The 17,060-nt window shown below is 35.7% G+C and overlaps 2 protein-coding genes across 3 annotated transcripts; one reads left to right on the top strand and one right to left on the bottom strand.

Annotated features, from left to right (window-relative positions):
* Positions 1-1,302: 1,302 nt before the first annotated feature.
* LOC21408990 (probable mediator of RNA polymerase II transcription subunit 37c) lies at positions 1,303-4,432 on the top strand. Its single transcript, XM_010096720.2, has 2 exons — positions 1,303-1,654; positions 2,373-4,432. Exons 1-2 carry the CDS (start codon positions 1,441-1,443, stop codon positions 4,112-4,114), a joined length of 1,956 nt encoding a protein of 651 aa, XP_010095022.1. The 5' UTR covers positions 1,303-1,440; the 3' UTR covers positions 4,115-4,432.
* Positions 4,433-6,247: 1,815 nt separating this feature from the next.
* On the bottom strand, positions 6,248-8,822 carry LOC21408989. Of its 2 annotated transcripts, none has more exons than XM_024164755.1 (3): positions 8,713-8,822; positions 8,152-8,211; positions 6,248-8,045 (listed from the first exon to the last, which is right to left on the bottom strand). In XM_024164755.1, the coding sequence occupies exon 3, from the start codon at positions 7,953-7,955 to the stop codon at positions 6,453-6,455; it is 1,503 nt and encodes a 500-aa protein (XP_024020523.1). In that variant the 5' UTR covers positions 7,956-8,045; positions 8,152-8,211; positions 8,713-8,822; the 3' UTR covers positions 6,248-6,452. The 2 variants fall into 2 exon arrangements, with proteins under 2 accessions (XP_024020523.1, XP_010095021.1); XM_010096719.2 differs by having other exon boundaries at positions 6,248-7,997.
* Positions 8,823-17,060: the final 8,238 nt, after the last annotated feature.

Here is a 17,060-nt window from a genome sequence, read left to right as displayed (position 1 = left end):
GCGGTGTCGCCGGCGTTCCGAGAAAAGGAAGAGAGCCATGACGGTGCCAATGAAGATGACGACGACAAAGATCAGGTAGAGATTGTCAAAGAACCATGTCGAGAAATCTAGGGCTATGGGCTCCCTGAATCGAGTGGGCAAATTCAAGATATGAAATGTAAGACTACTTTAAAGGAGTCATACGGTCTTGAATAAACATTTCCCCAATCGCAAAACCCAAAATTCAAAAATCATGTATTTACTCTACAAAAATTAATAAAATCTCTTTACACAAGAAATGCGAGAAGAAATAACTGAGCAAGTCTTAAAATGTCTCGATAAGTTGTTTGTCTGTAATATTCATTTTTCTTGTTTTAATTTGAACTTTTTGAGGGTTGAGTTTGCCGACACGACAAGGTCTGAGGGGATAGATGAAAAGTCGGCTGGTTTTGTTTGGGCTTAAATGAAAGTGTTGCATATCGTTGTGTGATTAGAGCCCGCATCACAATAAGTGAAGAAGTGGACTGATTGTGTAATGTTTTCATCTCTTAATAAATTTGATATGGCTTAATTTGCTTCTTTTGCTTTAATCTCAAGGTTATAGGTTTGCAAGGGGTGTGAACAATAGAGGGCTTGATACTTTATTTATTTATTTTTCTTTCATTCTTCTAATCACATGTATCTTTCTCATAATAAGTTTAGTGTATCTATGTTCATCTAAGCCGTTCATGAGTTTTAAAGGGCTAGGATTTATTCCCTAGCGGTAGGGTCTAAGTACCATTCCTACCATAGAATTTTCCAATTAAGTGAACGTTTAGGTATCGTTCGTTTCCTAAATTTGAGTTTTTAATTTGATCTGTGATATAATATTTTTTAGAAGTTTTTTATTGTAATAGAAAAAGTTAAATGTGATATTTTTTGAAAATTTTTTACTGTAAAAATTTAAAACTGAAAACTCATATCGGTGAAATGAACGATGTCTTAATTTATGGATTCAAAATCATAATTATTTTACATGTATTTTTTATAAAAAAAAATTATAAAAAATTATAAATCATGATTCAAAATTAAAAACGAATAAAAAAAATAAACATCATTTAAATAATTCAAGGCAATTGGACAAGATTCACAAACCGAACGAGAAACATCGCGAACCAACCAGAAGCTCGCAAACCGGGATGCTTTCCACGCCAGCCTATAAAGTCCCCCAACAAACCACAGCCGTTCGTACGTTTAATCCAACGGCTTAAAATCCCCGTTACGAACCTTCTCGAATTCCTCCCAACCAAAAAGCCAATATATATTCCTACTTCTCTTCTTTGCCTTCCTCAACAATTCCAAACACCGTTTCTTTGTTAACCTAGCAATTCAATTCGATTCAATTCCATTTAGCTTTCGATTCAATTCTATTTAGCTTTCGATTCGTAGGTTTTTGATCGAAGGCGCTTTTGAGGATCGTCAATGGCCGGAAAAGGAGAAGGACCGGCGATCGGAATCGATCTTGGAACGACGTACTCGTGCGTCGGAGTGTGGCAACACGACCGTGTCGAGATCATCGCCAACGACCAGGGGAACCGCACGACGCCGTCGTATGTCGCCTTCACCGACAGCGAGAGGCTCATCGGCGACGCCGCCAAGAATCAGGTCGCCATGAACCCGACCAACACCGTCTTCGGTAAGCTACTGGCTCTTTTCTCAACTTTGAATTTTGAATTTCTAAGTACTGTGCTCAGATCTAAGGTTTTTGGGGTTTTGGTTATGTTTGTTTTAGTTTTATGTTTTTTACTCATAATTTTAGATTGTCGTCTAGATTGACTACGATTGACTTTTATTATGAATTGATAAAAGGTGAATTTGCTCATTGTTTAGAAATATAATCTTTTGTAAGGACTTTGAAATTTGATGTACGAGTTTTACTTTAGCGTATTGGTTATAATGAATATCGAAATCTGATGATCTATTTATTGATAGTTATTTGTACTTGTTACTTTAGTTTGTATAATTTAATTTTTGATAATTGTCTGAGCATGACTGTTGTTCGTATTATTTACGGAAGTTGTAGATTAAACTGCTTAATTTGAAAATTATTCCTAAGTTTCTTAATTTGGCATTTGGAACTTCCCTAGAATGTAATTATTTTATTGTATTTTTTATAATTTCAAAATTTCAAAGTCTAAGAAAAAGATTTATAAGGAATAGAGGATGAATTGAAGGTACTGAAGCCAAATTTGAGCTTAAATGCAATCCCCACTGAATCTGTCTGACTTTATTGTCAAGTGCTCTTACCGGATAATTGCGTTAGGCATATTTTGTGTTAGCTTGGTCTACGTATGTAATTATTTCTGTTTTTACTTTATACACTTTTTTCTTAACTGGATATTGTTGTATTGCAGATGCCAAGCGTTTGATTGGACGGAGATTTTCTGACCCATCTGTTCAGAGTGACATTAAGCTCTGGCCATTCAAGGTGATTGCGGGTCCTGGTGACAAACCCATGATTGTTGTGAACTACAAGGGCGAAGAGAAGCAGTTTGCTGCCGAGGAAATCTCTTCCATGGTCCTCATAAAGATGCGTGAGATTGCTGAAGCTTACCTTGGCTCCACCATCAAGAACGCTGTCGTTACTGTCCCTGCCTACTTCAATGACTCTCAGCGTCAGGCTACCAAGGATGCTGGTGTCATTGCTGGCCTCAATGTGATGCGTATTATCAATGAGCCCACAGCGGCCGCCATTGCTTATGGTCTTGACAAGAAGGCCACCAGCGTTGGTGAGAAGAACGTGTTGATCTTTGATCTTGGTGGCGGTACTTTTGATGTGTCTCTTCTTACCATTGAAGAGGGTATCTTCGAGGTCAAGGCCACCGCTGGTGACACTCACCTTGGAGGAGAAGATTTTGACAACAGGATGGTGAACCACTTTGTTCAGGAGTTCAAGAGGAAGCACAAAAAGGACATTAGCGGCAACCCCAGAGCCCTTAGGAGGCTGAGGACAGCTTGTGAGAGGGCAAAGAGGACTCTTTCGTCCACTGCCCAAACCACCATTGAAATTGATTCACTCTACGAGGGTATTGATTTCTACACGACCATTACTCGTGCCAGATTCGAGGAGCTCAACATGGACCTTTTCAGGAAGTGTATGGAGCCTGTTGAGAAGTGTTTGAGGGATGCTAAGATGGACAAGAGCAGCGTTGATGATGTTGTCCTTGTCGGTGGCTCCACCAGAATTCCTAAAGTGCAACAACTATTGCAGGACTTCTTCAATGGAAAGGAGCTTTGCAAGAGCATTAACCCAGATGAGGCCGTTGCTTATGGTGCTGCAGTTCAAGCTGCTATCTTGAGTGGTGAAGGAAACGAGAAGGTTCAGGACTTGTTGCTCTTGGATGTGAGCCCTTTGTCTCAAGGTTTGGAAACTGCTGGTGGTGTTATGACTGTCTTGATCCCCAGGAACACCACAATCCCCACCAAGAAAGAGCAAGTCTTCTCTACTTACTCCGACAACCAACCGGGTGTGTTGATCCAGGTCTACGAGGGAGAGAGAGCCAGAACCCGGGACAACAACTTGCTCGGAAAATTCGAGCTCTCCGGCATTCCTCCAGCTCCAAGAGGTGTTCCCCAAATCACCGTCTGCTTTGACATCGACGCGAACGGTATCCTAAACGTCTCTGCAGAGGACAAGACAACAGGGCAAAAGAACAAGATCACCATCACCAACGACAAGGGAAGACTGTCCAAGGAAGAGATTGAGAAGATGGTTCAGGAGGCAGAGAAGTACAAGGCAGAGGACGAGGAGCACAAGAAGAAGGTGGATGCGAAGAATGCTTTGGAGAACTACGCCTACAACATGAGGAACACTGTCAAGGACGAGAAGATCAGCTCAAAGCTGTCCCCCTCAGACAAGAAGAAGATTGAGGACGCCATTGATGGGGCAATCCAATGGTTGGACGGCAACCAGCTGGCGGAGGCTGATGAGTTTGAAGACAAGATGAAGGAGCTGGAGAGCATCTGCAACCCCATCATCGCCAAGATGTACCAGGGAGCTGGTGGGCCAGATGTGGGCGGTGCCGGCATGGACGAGGACGATGTCCCTCCGGCGGGTGGCAGTGGTGCTGGTCCAAAGATCGAGGAAGTTGATTAAGAAGCCAGTCAAGCCACTGGTTGCAAGCTTTGTGTGGTCCTGGCTTTCATGTTATTTTTTGTGGTTTGATGTTTTTCCTTTACCGCTTTTTGTTCTGCACTTGCTAGTAAACTCTCGGAAATATATGTATTTCTCCTATATAGGTTGAATGGGATGCTTTTCCTTTCTCTTTTTTTTTTTTTTTTTCATCACTGGTTGAAACGGAATATGTAAGTTCTTTCCTGATCTAGAGTGTCTTCAATCTCTATGCCTAATTCGAACTTTTTATCCTCAAGAGGAAATGCCCGAGGAATTCGAAAAACAAAAAAGTAGTTTCTTCTTGAGAGTAGTGAACTTGTGATCTATTTGATTAGATGAGATTGTTTGGATTGAAGGTGACTCTGCATGATCCAAACACTGAGCAATGTCTCTTCTCTCATGTTTTGTACTAAAAGGAAAAAAAGAGAAATAGAACGCACCTGGTATGAAAGGAACATAAATATTGGGTGGGTTTTAAAATAATTTTGTTTTTAATAAAAAATAAAAATAAAAATATTTTGAGAATCATTTTAGAATTGACTTTAAAATTGTATTTAATTAATTTAAAAAAAAAATTATTTTGAGTATAATAAAATAATAAATTGTGTTTATTAATTAATATATTATAATATTATTAATAAGTATTAAAAAATATAAATAACTTTTAATTGTTTTTTAATTTTTTTATAAAAATTATTCTCACTATTTTTATTTTTATTTTTGTTTTTAAAATATTTACTAAATAAATATCATTTTATTTTTATTTTTACTTTTTACTTTTTAAAATACGTAAAAACACGCACATTATGTCGACCATCGGTAAAGAAATAAGTTGAAATGTTGTTTTTTAGTGTGGACATGATTGGGGGTGTAAAAATGTGCTCTTTTAACCGATTGATGAGGCCAATTGAAATCCAAACGTCGTTTCATAGATTTTAATGGGTTCAATATAAACACAAAATTTAAACCATTGCAATTCACTAGATTCCGTGTACTCATTTATTTAATCAAGATGTCAAAGGCCACAAACAAATACAAACACAGTTACACAGAGGCTTTGAGATAATGTCCACATAGGGTTGGAGATATGTCCTGCACTTACGAGCATGAACAGATCATAAAACTTACCGAGCCTTTTGTTTGTGGGAGTTTATACGGCGGAATCCTTTAAAAAAAAAACCTACTAATAGATCACTCTATTTTAACCATTGAATTAAAATTTTAACGATCAGATTTACACAAATTCGTATTAAAAATTTAAAGCGCGTTGTACAGAACTGTTTTCTTTATAAATCTGACCATTATAAAAATAATCTAACTGTCAAAATATGATGTTTCACTGATGAAATTTTTAGTAAAAAATAATTTTTAAAAATCAGTGTTTAGTTTAGATTGTTCTGGTTCAAAATTTGAATCATGATTTGATGTTTTAAACCCTAACCACCTCAAAAAATAAAACCACATCCCTCTTAGTTTTAGATGGTCTAAACTCGTGATTTTAATTCCGATTCTAGAATCATAATTTAGACCCTAAATTCAAATCATGAATTATAATTGTGATTTTAAAACTAAAATCACATTGATTTGAACGAAACGCATCTTATTTTATTTCATTTTTTATGGAAAAGGCTTTACTAGCGTTGGAGCTCTAAAAAAGCAAATAAATAAATAAATAAAGAACTTGGTGGTGAAATTAGACATCATGGTTATGTCGTCATCTGTTTTTCGATGGACTTCAATAATCAGATACTCGTACACCAAAGAGGCAGATCATAACGATTGGCTATGATGACGACTAGTAGGCTTCAACTCGTAGTAGATCCGTTAACAATTATCTGGGAAGACAGCGACATTATTTTTTACTGTTGCTGATGCAAAAGCACATCTCATCCACCAGCCTAGCTAACAACTTGCGGATAAATATTTGTTACATCAAAGAGGACAAAGGTAATGCAAAGTATATAAGTCATATTGGTTTTATACCCTTCACAGTTCACATAATAATGATTTAAGGTGAGCAACAATGAGAATGAAAAATTTATGCCTACGCTACTCGGAGGACAAAAGAAATGCGCCAGGATTGTTGGTGCAATTTTAAACCAAATAAAAAAGAAATGGTCAATAAAGCATACATTAATAAACAGTCGCACCTAAGTATTCTCTAAGAAAACTTAAAGAAAACATGAATGTGGGGTGGGACACGCTATAAAAGATTATGGAAAAAAAAAAAAAATCAGATGACTTGTGAATTTCCATGACCGAACAAAGTGAGAAACAATGACACCAAAAACTGCCACAATAATCTCGCCCGCATTGACCCTCATGACAACATGTTATGCTCGTTCATTCCAAGGGGAGGGACGAAGCATACGCGGACCTCATGTTCTTCCGGTCCTTTACGGTGTTTGGGTATAATAATCTCAAGCACAGTTCCGGTTTCATCACAATACGCTTCCAATTTACCATCTTCTGGAATACGGGTAGGGAGGGCAATTTCCCTAATGAACTCCCCAGGGGGGCAATGCTCCGGTGTTGGATCTGTTAGCTTAAATGTCCTATCATGTCTCTTAATGAATGGTTGACAAGCTGTACTCACACAAGCGATCTTAACAATTCCATGGGAGGGTGTATTCTTCCAAGTAACTTTTACTCTATGAAGATCGGCAAAAGGCAGGCTAACAATGATCAAGAACCCCTCATCGTCCTCGTATATTGATTTTGCAGCAGTAACAGGGCCACAAACGTTCTTCATTACTCCACTAAACTCATTTAGCCAGGGGAGCTCAGCAGTACGAACTTTCAAATCTAAAGAATTTTCGAAATGTGGATTACTTGTTAAGCAACAATCGTCCTCATGTCGATGGGGGAAGAAGTCCTTTTTACGTTTGTTGCAGACTGGTGAAAGGTCAAACCCATCACTGCATCCATGGTCTAATGGTTGAGTTGACAAATTCAAATTAGTACCATTGAGCGATTTTTTTAAGTGAGCAATATTCTTAAGAGAAGGGGGGCGCTCAATTTCGAGTTCTGAGTGGTGTAGGTTCCTCCAAGAACCAAAATCACTTGCTTCAAGAGGGATGCAGAAATTTATATCCCTGCCTGTAAGCTCCACCCACCTCTTCTTTTCCTCCTCATCGAGACACATGAGGTTGGGCGACCGAACTACTTCGATCCCATGAACACACTGGGGGTTAGAGAGACCCCTATAATGCTTCCTTTGCATACGATGTGACCTAACAAAACCCTTTTCCGCACTAAAAGGAAATGGGCGTTCTCCCTGGCGAGAATGTCCGTTCATGAAACTCCTTAGTTGCATCTTGCCGAGTGCATTTTCGGGCCTTTCCTTGAAAACCCACATGTACATGTTCTCCATATCATGTTGAACAAGAAAAGCGTCTAGCTGCAGATCTGATTTTTCATAGCCAGACAGGCCATTATTGTCCCTGACAATCTTGCTCTTAGATTTCTCATTCAAAACAGGTTTGAAATAGAAACTAAAGAAAAACCAGGCACCCCAAACGCTATCCAGTCGCTTTGTGCACTTTTTTGCAACTTTCGGCAAATTGATCGTTGTCTCCGCCTCATAGATTTGCGACCCGAGGTTCACATCTAGAAGAACATCACAGGGATCATTCCAACTTTGGGGAGGTGGGCTTGGCTCAGATGATAAAGGGAGATTGATATCAGGAGGACGCGGAAGGATGAACGACTTGCCTATCTCTCTTTCGAATTCCTCATGCGCCAATGAACTCGAATCCATGGACAGGAGTGTAGACAAGTGACAATTCTCCATGGACAAGGTTGTGAGGAGAGCTTCCCCCATAACTTCGTTCAAAGCTTTCCCCTTTCTCTTGCTTCTCAGGCTCTATATTTCAAGGTGGAAACTTTTCAAAAGAATTACCCTACAGTCATTCTTGAGGAACCAAATCCAATCACTAACTACAGATTTAATACTCAATCCAAATAGTAAAAGCACCTCACAAGTATCCGGGTCACTAAAATCCACAAATTACACCTACCAATTAATTGCAGGCCCATCAACCAATTCACAGTACACTGAACCACGCCAACATTTTTCCCTGAAAATGCAAAAAAAAAAAAAAAAGGGATCATTTCCAACTCAATCAGAACTGTACCATGCAGAAAAATAGCACCATATCTATGAAACATGAACATTCTAGAAAAATCTAACCCACCTTGAATTGCTGAGGAAACTTTTAAGGATTTTGAGTGTAAAACATGAATATTTGATTTACTAATGATGAAAGACATCATCTTTCGGCTTATATTTTTCCATTTTATTAAATTATTTTTTATTTTCCCTCTTTGAATCCCAAAATCAATTGAATAGTCCGATACTCCTATTAGATCAATATCTCATCAAAATTTTCCAATTCCTTCATTTCCCAAGCAACAAACAAAGCGAAAAAAGATTAAAAATTACTAACCCCAATCCGAGAAACTCTAATCAGGAGAAAAAACGGATAAACAAAAAAAAAACCCTAATCATAACAGAGAGGAAAAATATGAAGAAAACACGAAAAAAAGAGTAAATATAGCAGAGAAATAAGAAATTTCACCTGTGATTGATAGGTTTTTTGGGATCCGAGGGCTAGAGAGACATGAGAAATCGATCCTCAATTTGAGGGAGGAAGAAGACGGAGACCGAGAGAGAAGAAGAGAACAGAGAGAGAAAGGGAAGAAAGAGAGAGACCTGCACCAGTTAACATCGCCGTTTGAGGGAGAGCTAACGCCGTTAGTTAACGGTGCCAGTGAATTATTGTCTCTCTGTCTGCCTGAGGAGAGTCAAAGGAGGCGTCTCCTTGTTGGACCAGTGTGAACGGGTTGACCCGGGAAACGGGCCCAAGGATGATAGGCCGAAGATATTGGAGAACGTAAAATCGTGGCCGTTGAATCTGTGTGAAGTTACTATTGGGATTGTGCCACGTTGATTAATATATATTTTTTGTCAATTTTTGTTTCTAGTTTTTTTAATGCATGAATTTACGTAATGGTAGGTTGAGAGTTTGATTTGACGTGAATGTTTAACAGAATTCTTTGTAATATATGACTTGTAAATTCAGCAAAGGAACAGAAAATTTTATTTAAACAATTATTATTATTATTATATTTATTATTATTATTGTTATTATTATTATTGTTATTATTATTATTGTTATTATTATTGTTATGTATACGATATTATAATAAAAAAATGTGTATGCCGATTCAACGTTTTCCTTTTAATTTTTGTATTTATATATAATTTGATGCATATAAAGTACGCCCATAACTAAGAATTTTTCATTGGCTATTTAATTGACCATAGTATAGATGATGTTACATTTAGTGTTGTAACTTTGAGCCGGTGGGCTGGCCCGAGGCCCGAATTTTTCAGACTTGGTGGGCAGGCCCAAATGTCGGCCCGTCCAACTTAATTTTTTGGGCTTGGGTAGCCTGAAAATGGACAAGTCGCTGGAGTCTACCACCGTCAACTGCCGTCCGCCAAAATTTTTTTGAATTTTTCCGGTCAGGCTCAATTTTCCCGGACTATCCAAAGCCCGAAACCCGACCAACGGATAAATTTTTGAGCGTTGGAGCCCGAACAGCCCGACCCCAACGGCTAGTTTTTTGACCGTTGCTTGATTTTCTGCTTGAACCCGCCGAACTCGACCCACTGAAAACAAAACTAGCCTTTGGATCCGAATTTGGGGAAAAAATCAATATTTTAACCAAAAAATTTTCCTATAAATACCCTTATCCCCCACACATTTTGTTCACTCAAACTCTCTCAATCCCTCTCAATTTCTCTTAATTTCTCTCAATATTTCTCAATCTCTCTCAATATCTCTCATCTCTCTCACAATTTTTCTAAAAACTATCGCATTATCCTAAAGCTCTCTCTCTCAAATCGCTCTTTTTTTATGATGGATTCTTTTGGTTATAGTGGTATTCCCGTTGATGCCCAACACAACGTGGAAGAAAGACAATTTCCCACTAATGAATTTGTTACGTAGGAATCTATTAATCTGAACCCTGGTGGATGTACTGGAGGTCGTGGTCGCAATGGTGGTGGGCGTGGAGAAGCGGCGAGTGCAAGTGCGACTGCGTCTGTAAGTGTTAAAACCTCCAGGAGGAAATGCAAGCACACCTCGACAGTTTGGGATCATTTCGACACAATTGAAGAGATCAATAATGAAGGTAACACTAAACATATAGCTCAGTGTAAAATTATTTATCTAAATTACAAGGTGACACTATTCACGGCGCCACACACTTGAGAAGACACTCCGAAAAGTGTCTTCAAAAGCTTAGCCAGTTCGACGGATCCGAACTCTGCCAAACACAATTATCTTTTGATCGCGTAACCGGTGGTCTAACCACTTGGAAATACGATCCACAAGTAGATCGTATGGAAGTTGCGCGAATGGTAGTTGCATTAGATCAACCACTTAGTTTTGTAGAGCATCCTAATGCACAGTTCACTTCAAAAACTACTCTTAGAAAAGATTTATTAAAATTATTTAAAAAAGAAAAAGAAGCATTAATAAATATTTTACACTCGACTAGCGGATGCATTGTGTTAACGACATATATTTGGTATGCCGTTGTTAATAAAGATTATTTAGCTGTAACCGGACATTACTTTAAATGATTCAATTTAGATAAGAGAATATTATGTTTTAAATGTGTTTTAGGATCACATAGCGCGGATTTAATATATAATACAATTTTAAATGTAATTGATGAATTTAGATTAAGAGATAAAATAATGGCTATAACATTAGATAATGCTAGTACCAATACTTAAGCAATTGAGTTCAAAATTTAAGTTTATTCGGTGACGGTACTATTTTTCACTAACGTTGTGCATGCCACGTAATTAATTGAATAGTTAAATCTGGTTTAAAAGAAATGAGTACTCACATTAAAAGAATTAGAGATAGTCTTGCATTAATTCAAGGTAGTAACCAAAGACAAGAATATTATTTTAGGTTCTTACAAGCATTAAATATACCTCTTAGAGCATTAACGTTAGATATGCCTGTAAGATGGAACTTAACTTATATAATGTTTCAACAATGCATCGCCCATAAGGATGCTATAACAAACTATATGTGTGTAAAATTAGGAGTATGACATATAGACGCATATAATTGACAAATTGCTGAAATTTTGTATCAATTTTTAGGTAGGTTTCATGAAGTTACTTTAAAACTTAGTGGAATATATTATCCAACATCACCTTTAGCTTTAGGTGAACTTTTAAGAATTAGTATTTTATTTAGTGAATATGGGGCGAACCCAATCTTAGGAGTTCCTATCCATTCTATGGAAAAGAAATTTAAAAAATATTGGTCTAAGTTGCATTTGTTGTATAGTTTAGGTACTATTTTTAATCGTAGATTAAAATTAGACAGTTTAGAAAACTTAGGTGAATTTTTAGACATCAATTGTTCGGACCAATTTCTAACAATAAAGGAAAAAATATTTTTGATCTATAGTAAATATGAGAATAAATTTAGAAGCACAAACTCTGGAGTACAAGAACTGCAACAACAAGATGAAAACCCGCATTCATTCTTGAATGTTTTTAGGTTGAAGAAGAAGAAAAAGAAGACAACTCAAACAGAAGCTGGGAGTGGATCTTTATCAACAGGTGGCAGCGACGGCTTCAACGAGCTTATAGTGTACCTCAGTGATAGCTTAGTAGTCGACGGTACTAGAGAATCGTTTGACTTTAGTTTAATAGTGGAGGGCATGAGCATTAACTTAGCCAATCCTAACTTAATTGGCAATGGATATATTTTCGATCCCAGTCTCCACTGTTTCGTCCGAACAAGCCTTCAGTATGATAGGACGAATACTTGAGGAATGCCGAAACGCATTGCAAAGGGACATTGTTGAAGCCTTGGTCTGCATTAAGGATTGGGAACCTGCTGATCAACGTCTACAGGATACAATTTCGCCGGTAAGTCAAGAATGGATCGATGAATTTAATAGATTAACATTTAATTTTCAAGACGATCATTCAACTTCAAATTAAATTATAAATTTGTAATTTGTAAATATGTATTTACTTTTGACATTGTAATTGTTTAACTTTGTAAGTTTGTATAATTTATAATTCGTCACAAAATGATTGCACTTTTTTTCCTTACCAAGTTTTTATCCCAATTGAGTTTTTCTTGGTAAGGTTTTTAATGAGACAATTATGAATTACGAATTTAAAAATTTACAAAATTAATTTATTAAAGTGTGTTAATAATGTGTGTTGAATGTTGATTTTAATTTTTATATAATTTTAACACAAAAGAACTTAATAATTATAAAAATTAAAAAATATAAAAAAAAAAATTTCGGGCATTTCAGGCGGGCTCGGGCTGCCCAGCTAAGCTCGGGCAGCCAAATACATGCCCACGGCTCGTCCACAGGCCTTCTCAGGCTCGGGCGGGAGGCCTAAAAATTTCAAGCGGGTCGGGTCGGGCATCGGACAAAAATTTGATATTTTCGAGCTGTTGCGGGCGGCCTATCTAAAGTTCCAACACTAGTTACATTATTCTTTACATTATAATAAAATTAGCTTAATTATAATAACAAATTAGGACCTAGATCAATACACTACGTGAATCAGTGGCGGAACCAGATTTTTTCTTCAAGGGCATAAATCAAACAAAAATTTTGAAGTAAAATATGATAAAATAGCCTCTTTAGCTTATTTTCTATTTGTGAATTTATATAACGAGTATTTTCATAAATGGCTTCCGAAGTATGTACAATGTTTCAAAATGCCCTTTAATTTTTTAAAATAGTTCAAAACACCTTTCGATAAATAGAAAATAGTTCAAAACACCCTCTCCGTCCAATTCCGTCTATAAACTTAACATAACAGATTTGCTAACGTGGCACCATATTAAAATATTAAACTTAATTAAGGTGACAAAAAATGAATTAATCCCTAAACAAATGAGTTAATTACAAAAATTTTTTAAAATTATTTTCTAGATAACGTTTTAGAATATTTAACAACAAAAGAAAAAAAGAAAATGGTAAATTATAGAGATGGTCCCAAAATTATTTAGTAAGTGATAGTTTGATCCTTAATTTTTTTTTTTTTTACAAAACGACCTTTAACCTTTTTAAAAGGTGACAGTTTTATTTTTTCTGTCAAATTCTATTAAATTTTTAACAAAATATATTACATAACCCATAACCCATTACGTGACTCTTTTTTCTAGTAAAATGACTTAAATGCTCCCATTAGAAAAGCATTCTTTTTTTAGAGGCTTTTGTAAAAATAACTCTTTTGAAAAGTTTTATTAGTAAAATAATTTTTTAAAAATTTTTATTTGTAAAATGATTTCTTTTTACAAAGAAGGAGTAAGTGTCTTTTTTTATAAAAAAATAAAGAAAAAAGTCATTTTACTAATTTCACTTTGTTGGATAATCATTCTAGCATATTGTTCCTTTTTTTCTTCTTCTTTTTTCCTCAAAGCTTCGGTCCCAGTTTCTGAGCTCTGTTCTTGCCAGCATTCGAAAATGGAGATTTCCGCCAACAATTGTCCGAGGATGAGATTGGACCATTTGAGAAAAGACGGATCACATGAGCGAGCGTTCGAATTGGAGCCGTACGATCAAACCAACGGCTCTGAATTAGAACAAGATCACTGAGAAGAAATACTCAAGAAAACGAAAAAAAGCAACCAAAACCAGAGATTTCGCGAGTTCCGACTCACCACAACAGGTCACAGGAAATCTTGAAGGAAATCTCTAAGTTTCTGGCGATCTGCAATGTTATCTGCTAGGTCCTCCCTAGCTTCCAATCTTCACGATGAGATCTGAAATGTGATCTGTTTCTAGTGCTTTATGTGCAGAATGGACGGACAAAGCCGCGAAGCCACCTTTCGACAGATCTCCGCGCCGCCATCAGAGATCTACAACATTCGTTTGGTCGCCTACGATCCGCGTCAAACCACAAGTACATATCTAGTATTCTAAGAAAACTCATTTCTCAAACCAACAATGCTTCTGACAATACAAGTCGAGAACACATCCTAAATCCTTTCTCAAACTCGTTTCTCAAACCAACAATGCTTCTCGTATAAACTCTTAAACATTTTCTCACAAATTAAAAATAGAAAGAAAACAAGGAAGGAAAATTGAACTTCAAACAATCGAGAACACATCCTAAATCGTTTTTTTTTTTTTTTGACATTTTGTCAAACAAGTTGTTCAAAAAAAAAAAAAAAAACAGAGAGGGAGGAAATAGCAGAGAGATGGGAGAGAAAAACGGAGAAGGAGAGCTAGTCTCGTATTTTACTAAAATATTCTCTTTAATAATCACATGTCTTATATATGATTAATTATGTTAAATTTAATAAACACATGTCTTATATATGATTAATTATGTTAAAAATTTAACGTAATTAGACATAAATAATTAAACTGTTATTTTTTAAAAAGATTAAAAGTAATTTTATTAAAAAAAATTAAATATTAAGTAGATATTTAATTTATAAATTCAAAATTATTATTAAAATTATTCTTAATTTATGTATATTTTTTTTTAAAAAATATTATAATAAATTATGAATTATAATTTCAATCATAACATAAATCATCTACCAAACAAATCTTAAATTGTCACTTGTTTGAGACTATATGTGCAATTTACCCAAAAGAAAATCTCTCATATCTGAGAAATTGACCCTTGAATGTCGAGCTCCCACCCCCAATGTGCAGCCCCCTCAGCCCTTCTTATTTTTCGGAATCGTCGCCAAGCTTCTTCACCAATTGCCAGCATGCCTCCGAGATCTGTTTCCACCCCTCTGCAATCCACGCTCGCAACCCAAGCAGAGGTTGGTCTGACTTGAACTTGGATTAATGGATTCTAAAAGTGTGAAGAAGATTTAGAGAAGGAAAGGAAGGAAGAAAACAAAGGACTGGTTGTGGATGGCAATGAAGAATCTTTAATGGTGTTGATGATGACGTAGAAAATCTGGCTTTTGGGCTTCGTTGAACTCACGTTGACCTTCATGAGTGGTGCCTGCGGAGGAGATGACCACTATGAAAGCGCTGTTGCTCGAACCCGTTTGCGTCCGTCTCTGTTCTTGGACGTAGGTTCAGCGGAGGAGATGACCGCCGACGTAGGGTGGAAATGGTTTGAAATTTGAAGCTTGAATCAGAACATGCCAAACGGGAAATAGCTGCATTCTCACCTGTGCCAACTGGTCTTGGATTTAATTTGGTTTTAGTAACTAAACTGGTCAATTTGTACTATGTTTGCGGTTGTTTACGAGATGCCCACCACTTGTTTGATGGAATTCCTAAAAGAAACTTTGGGGCTGTTCAGCCGCCCCTTTCTTGAGTCAAAAACTCAAAAAAAACTGCTTGAGTTATAACTTTATTCAAGTTCATGTTCTTTTAAGTTTGAATTCGAGTTTAAACTCGAGTTTGAGACTAAAACTTGAGTTTAAGGCCCCGTTCATTTCGCTGATTTGAGTTTAAAATTTGAGTTTTGTTACAGTAAAAAGTTCTCACAAACAATCACATTTAACTTTTTTGCTACAGTAAAAAGTTCTCACATAAAATCACATTTCAACTCGAATAAAAAATTCGAATCAACGAACTAAACGGGCTCTAAGTTTCACCTTCAACTCGAGTTCAAAAACTCGAACTCAAATTAATAAACAATATTTTTTCTATTTTTAAAAATACTATAACTTTTTCGTTTTAATTCCGATTGAGATTATTTTTTTTCTATGCGTTGACAAGAAAAGACGAATAAAATCTCATCCAAATACCCTATTAAAATTTAAGTTTTGACTCATTTAAATAAAAACTCAAAAAAATTTTTATCTCAAACCATAACTTAAATGTACACAATTAAATACAAATTTAAGTTATAATTTTAACTCAAGTTATAACTCAAACTCAACATAAAATTTACACTCAAATCACCTAACTAAAAAAGGATAAAAGAACAAGCCATTTGTTTCTTTGGAATGCTCTTTCACAAGTTGTTACTGCTGAAAAGAAAATGAAATCAACTGATGGCTCTCCAACCAGAGCTCGTCCACCAGTAGTTAGATTATTTCTTAATTCTTCCTCTATTTTTTACGCTTATTTTTAAATATATTCAAACATTTTTAATATTATAAATATGTTTAAAACATTCTGAATATGTTTTAATATTTTAATATGGTGTCATGTCAACAAACCCGTTAAGTGTATAGACAAGGTTGGATGGAAGGAACATTTTGAACTGTAATTTATATATTAAGGTGCATTTTAAATTGTTCTAATAAATTAAGAAACACTTTGAAACATGGTACATATTTCAGAAAACATTTATGAAAATAATTTTTTATATAATAGTGTAATTGAATTTTGATTTATTAGAGATTTTAAATTCAAAATAAGAGTACCTAAAAAAACAAAACTTAAGGTATAATTAAATTTTTTTCTAAAAATATCATGTAAATGTTGTAAACAAAAAAAAAGGAGGGACAAATGAAGGAGAATAGTGTAAAAAATTTTAAAAGACGCCCAAAATCACAAAGGGCTAAGTGGGTCCAGGGGGCATACGATATGATCCAAAGAAATATGTTTTCTAGTGCCGAAATTTTAAATTACAAGTTTCAAACAAAAATTTAAAATCAAAAGTCTTTCTTCTCAACATAAACATTCTGATCACCACATGTACATGGAACTTGTTTAGTTGTATTTTTAAGTTATGATAATTTATGTAGATCTTAAGTTAAATTTGAGTTATAATTTGAGTTGAAGTTGTAACTTGAGTTTGTATTTAGTTGTGTACATTTAAGTTATGGTTTGAAATGAGAATCTTTTTGAGTTTATATTTTGATGGGTCAAAACTTGAGTTTATGTTTTGGTGAGTCAAAACTTGAGTTTATATTTAGATAGT

Source organism: Morus notabilis, unplaced genomic scaffold, assembly GCF_000414095.1.
Source record: "Morus notabilis unplaced genomic scaffold, ASM41409v2 Scaffold42, whole genome shotgun sequence".
Lineage (NCBI taxonomy): Eukaryota > Viridiplantae > Streptophyta > Magnoliopsida > Rosales > Moraceae > Morus > Morus notabilis.
The sequence above is the reverse complement of the archived record's forward strand: the minus strand, read 5'-3'. Positions and strand labels throughout refer to the sequence as shown.

Coding starts and splice junctions, on each gene's coding strand:
- LOC21408990 (XM_010096720.2), top strand. CDS start 1,441: ATGGCCGGAAAAGGAGAAGGACCGGCGATCGGAATCGATCTTGGAACG. Junction 1,655..2,372: donor CCCGACCAACACCGTCTTCG/GTAAGCTACTGG, acceptor GTTGTATTGCAG/ATGCCAAGCGTTTGATTGGA.
- LOC21408989 (XM_024164755.1), bottom strand. CDS start 7,955: ATGGGGGAAGCTCTCCTCACAACCTTGTCCATGGAGAATTGTCACTTG.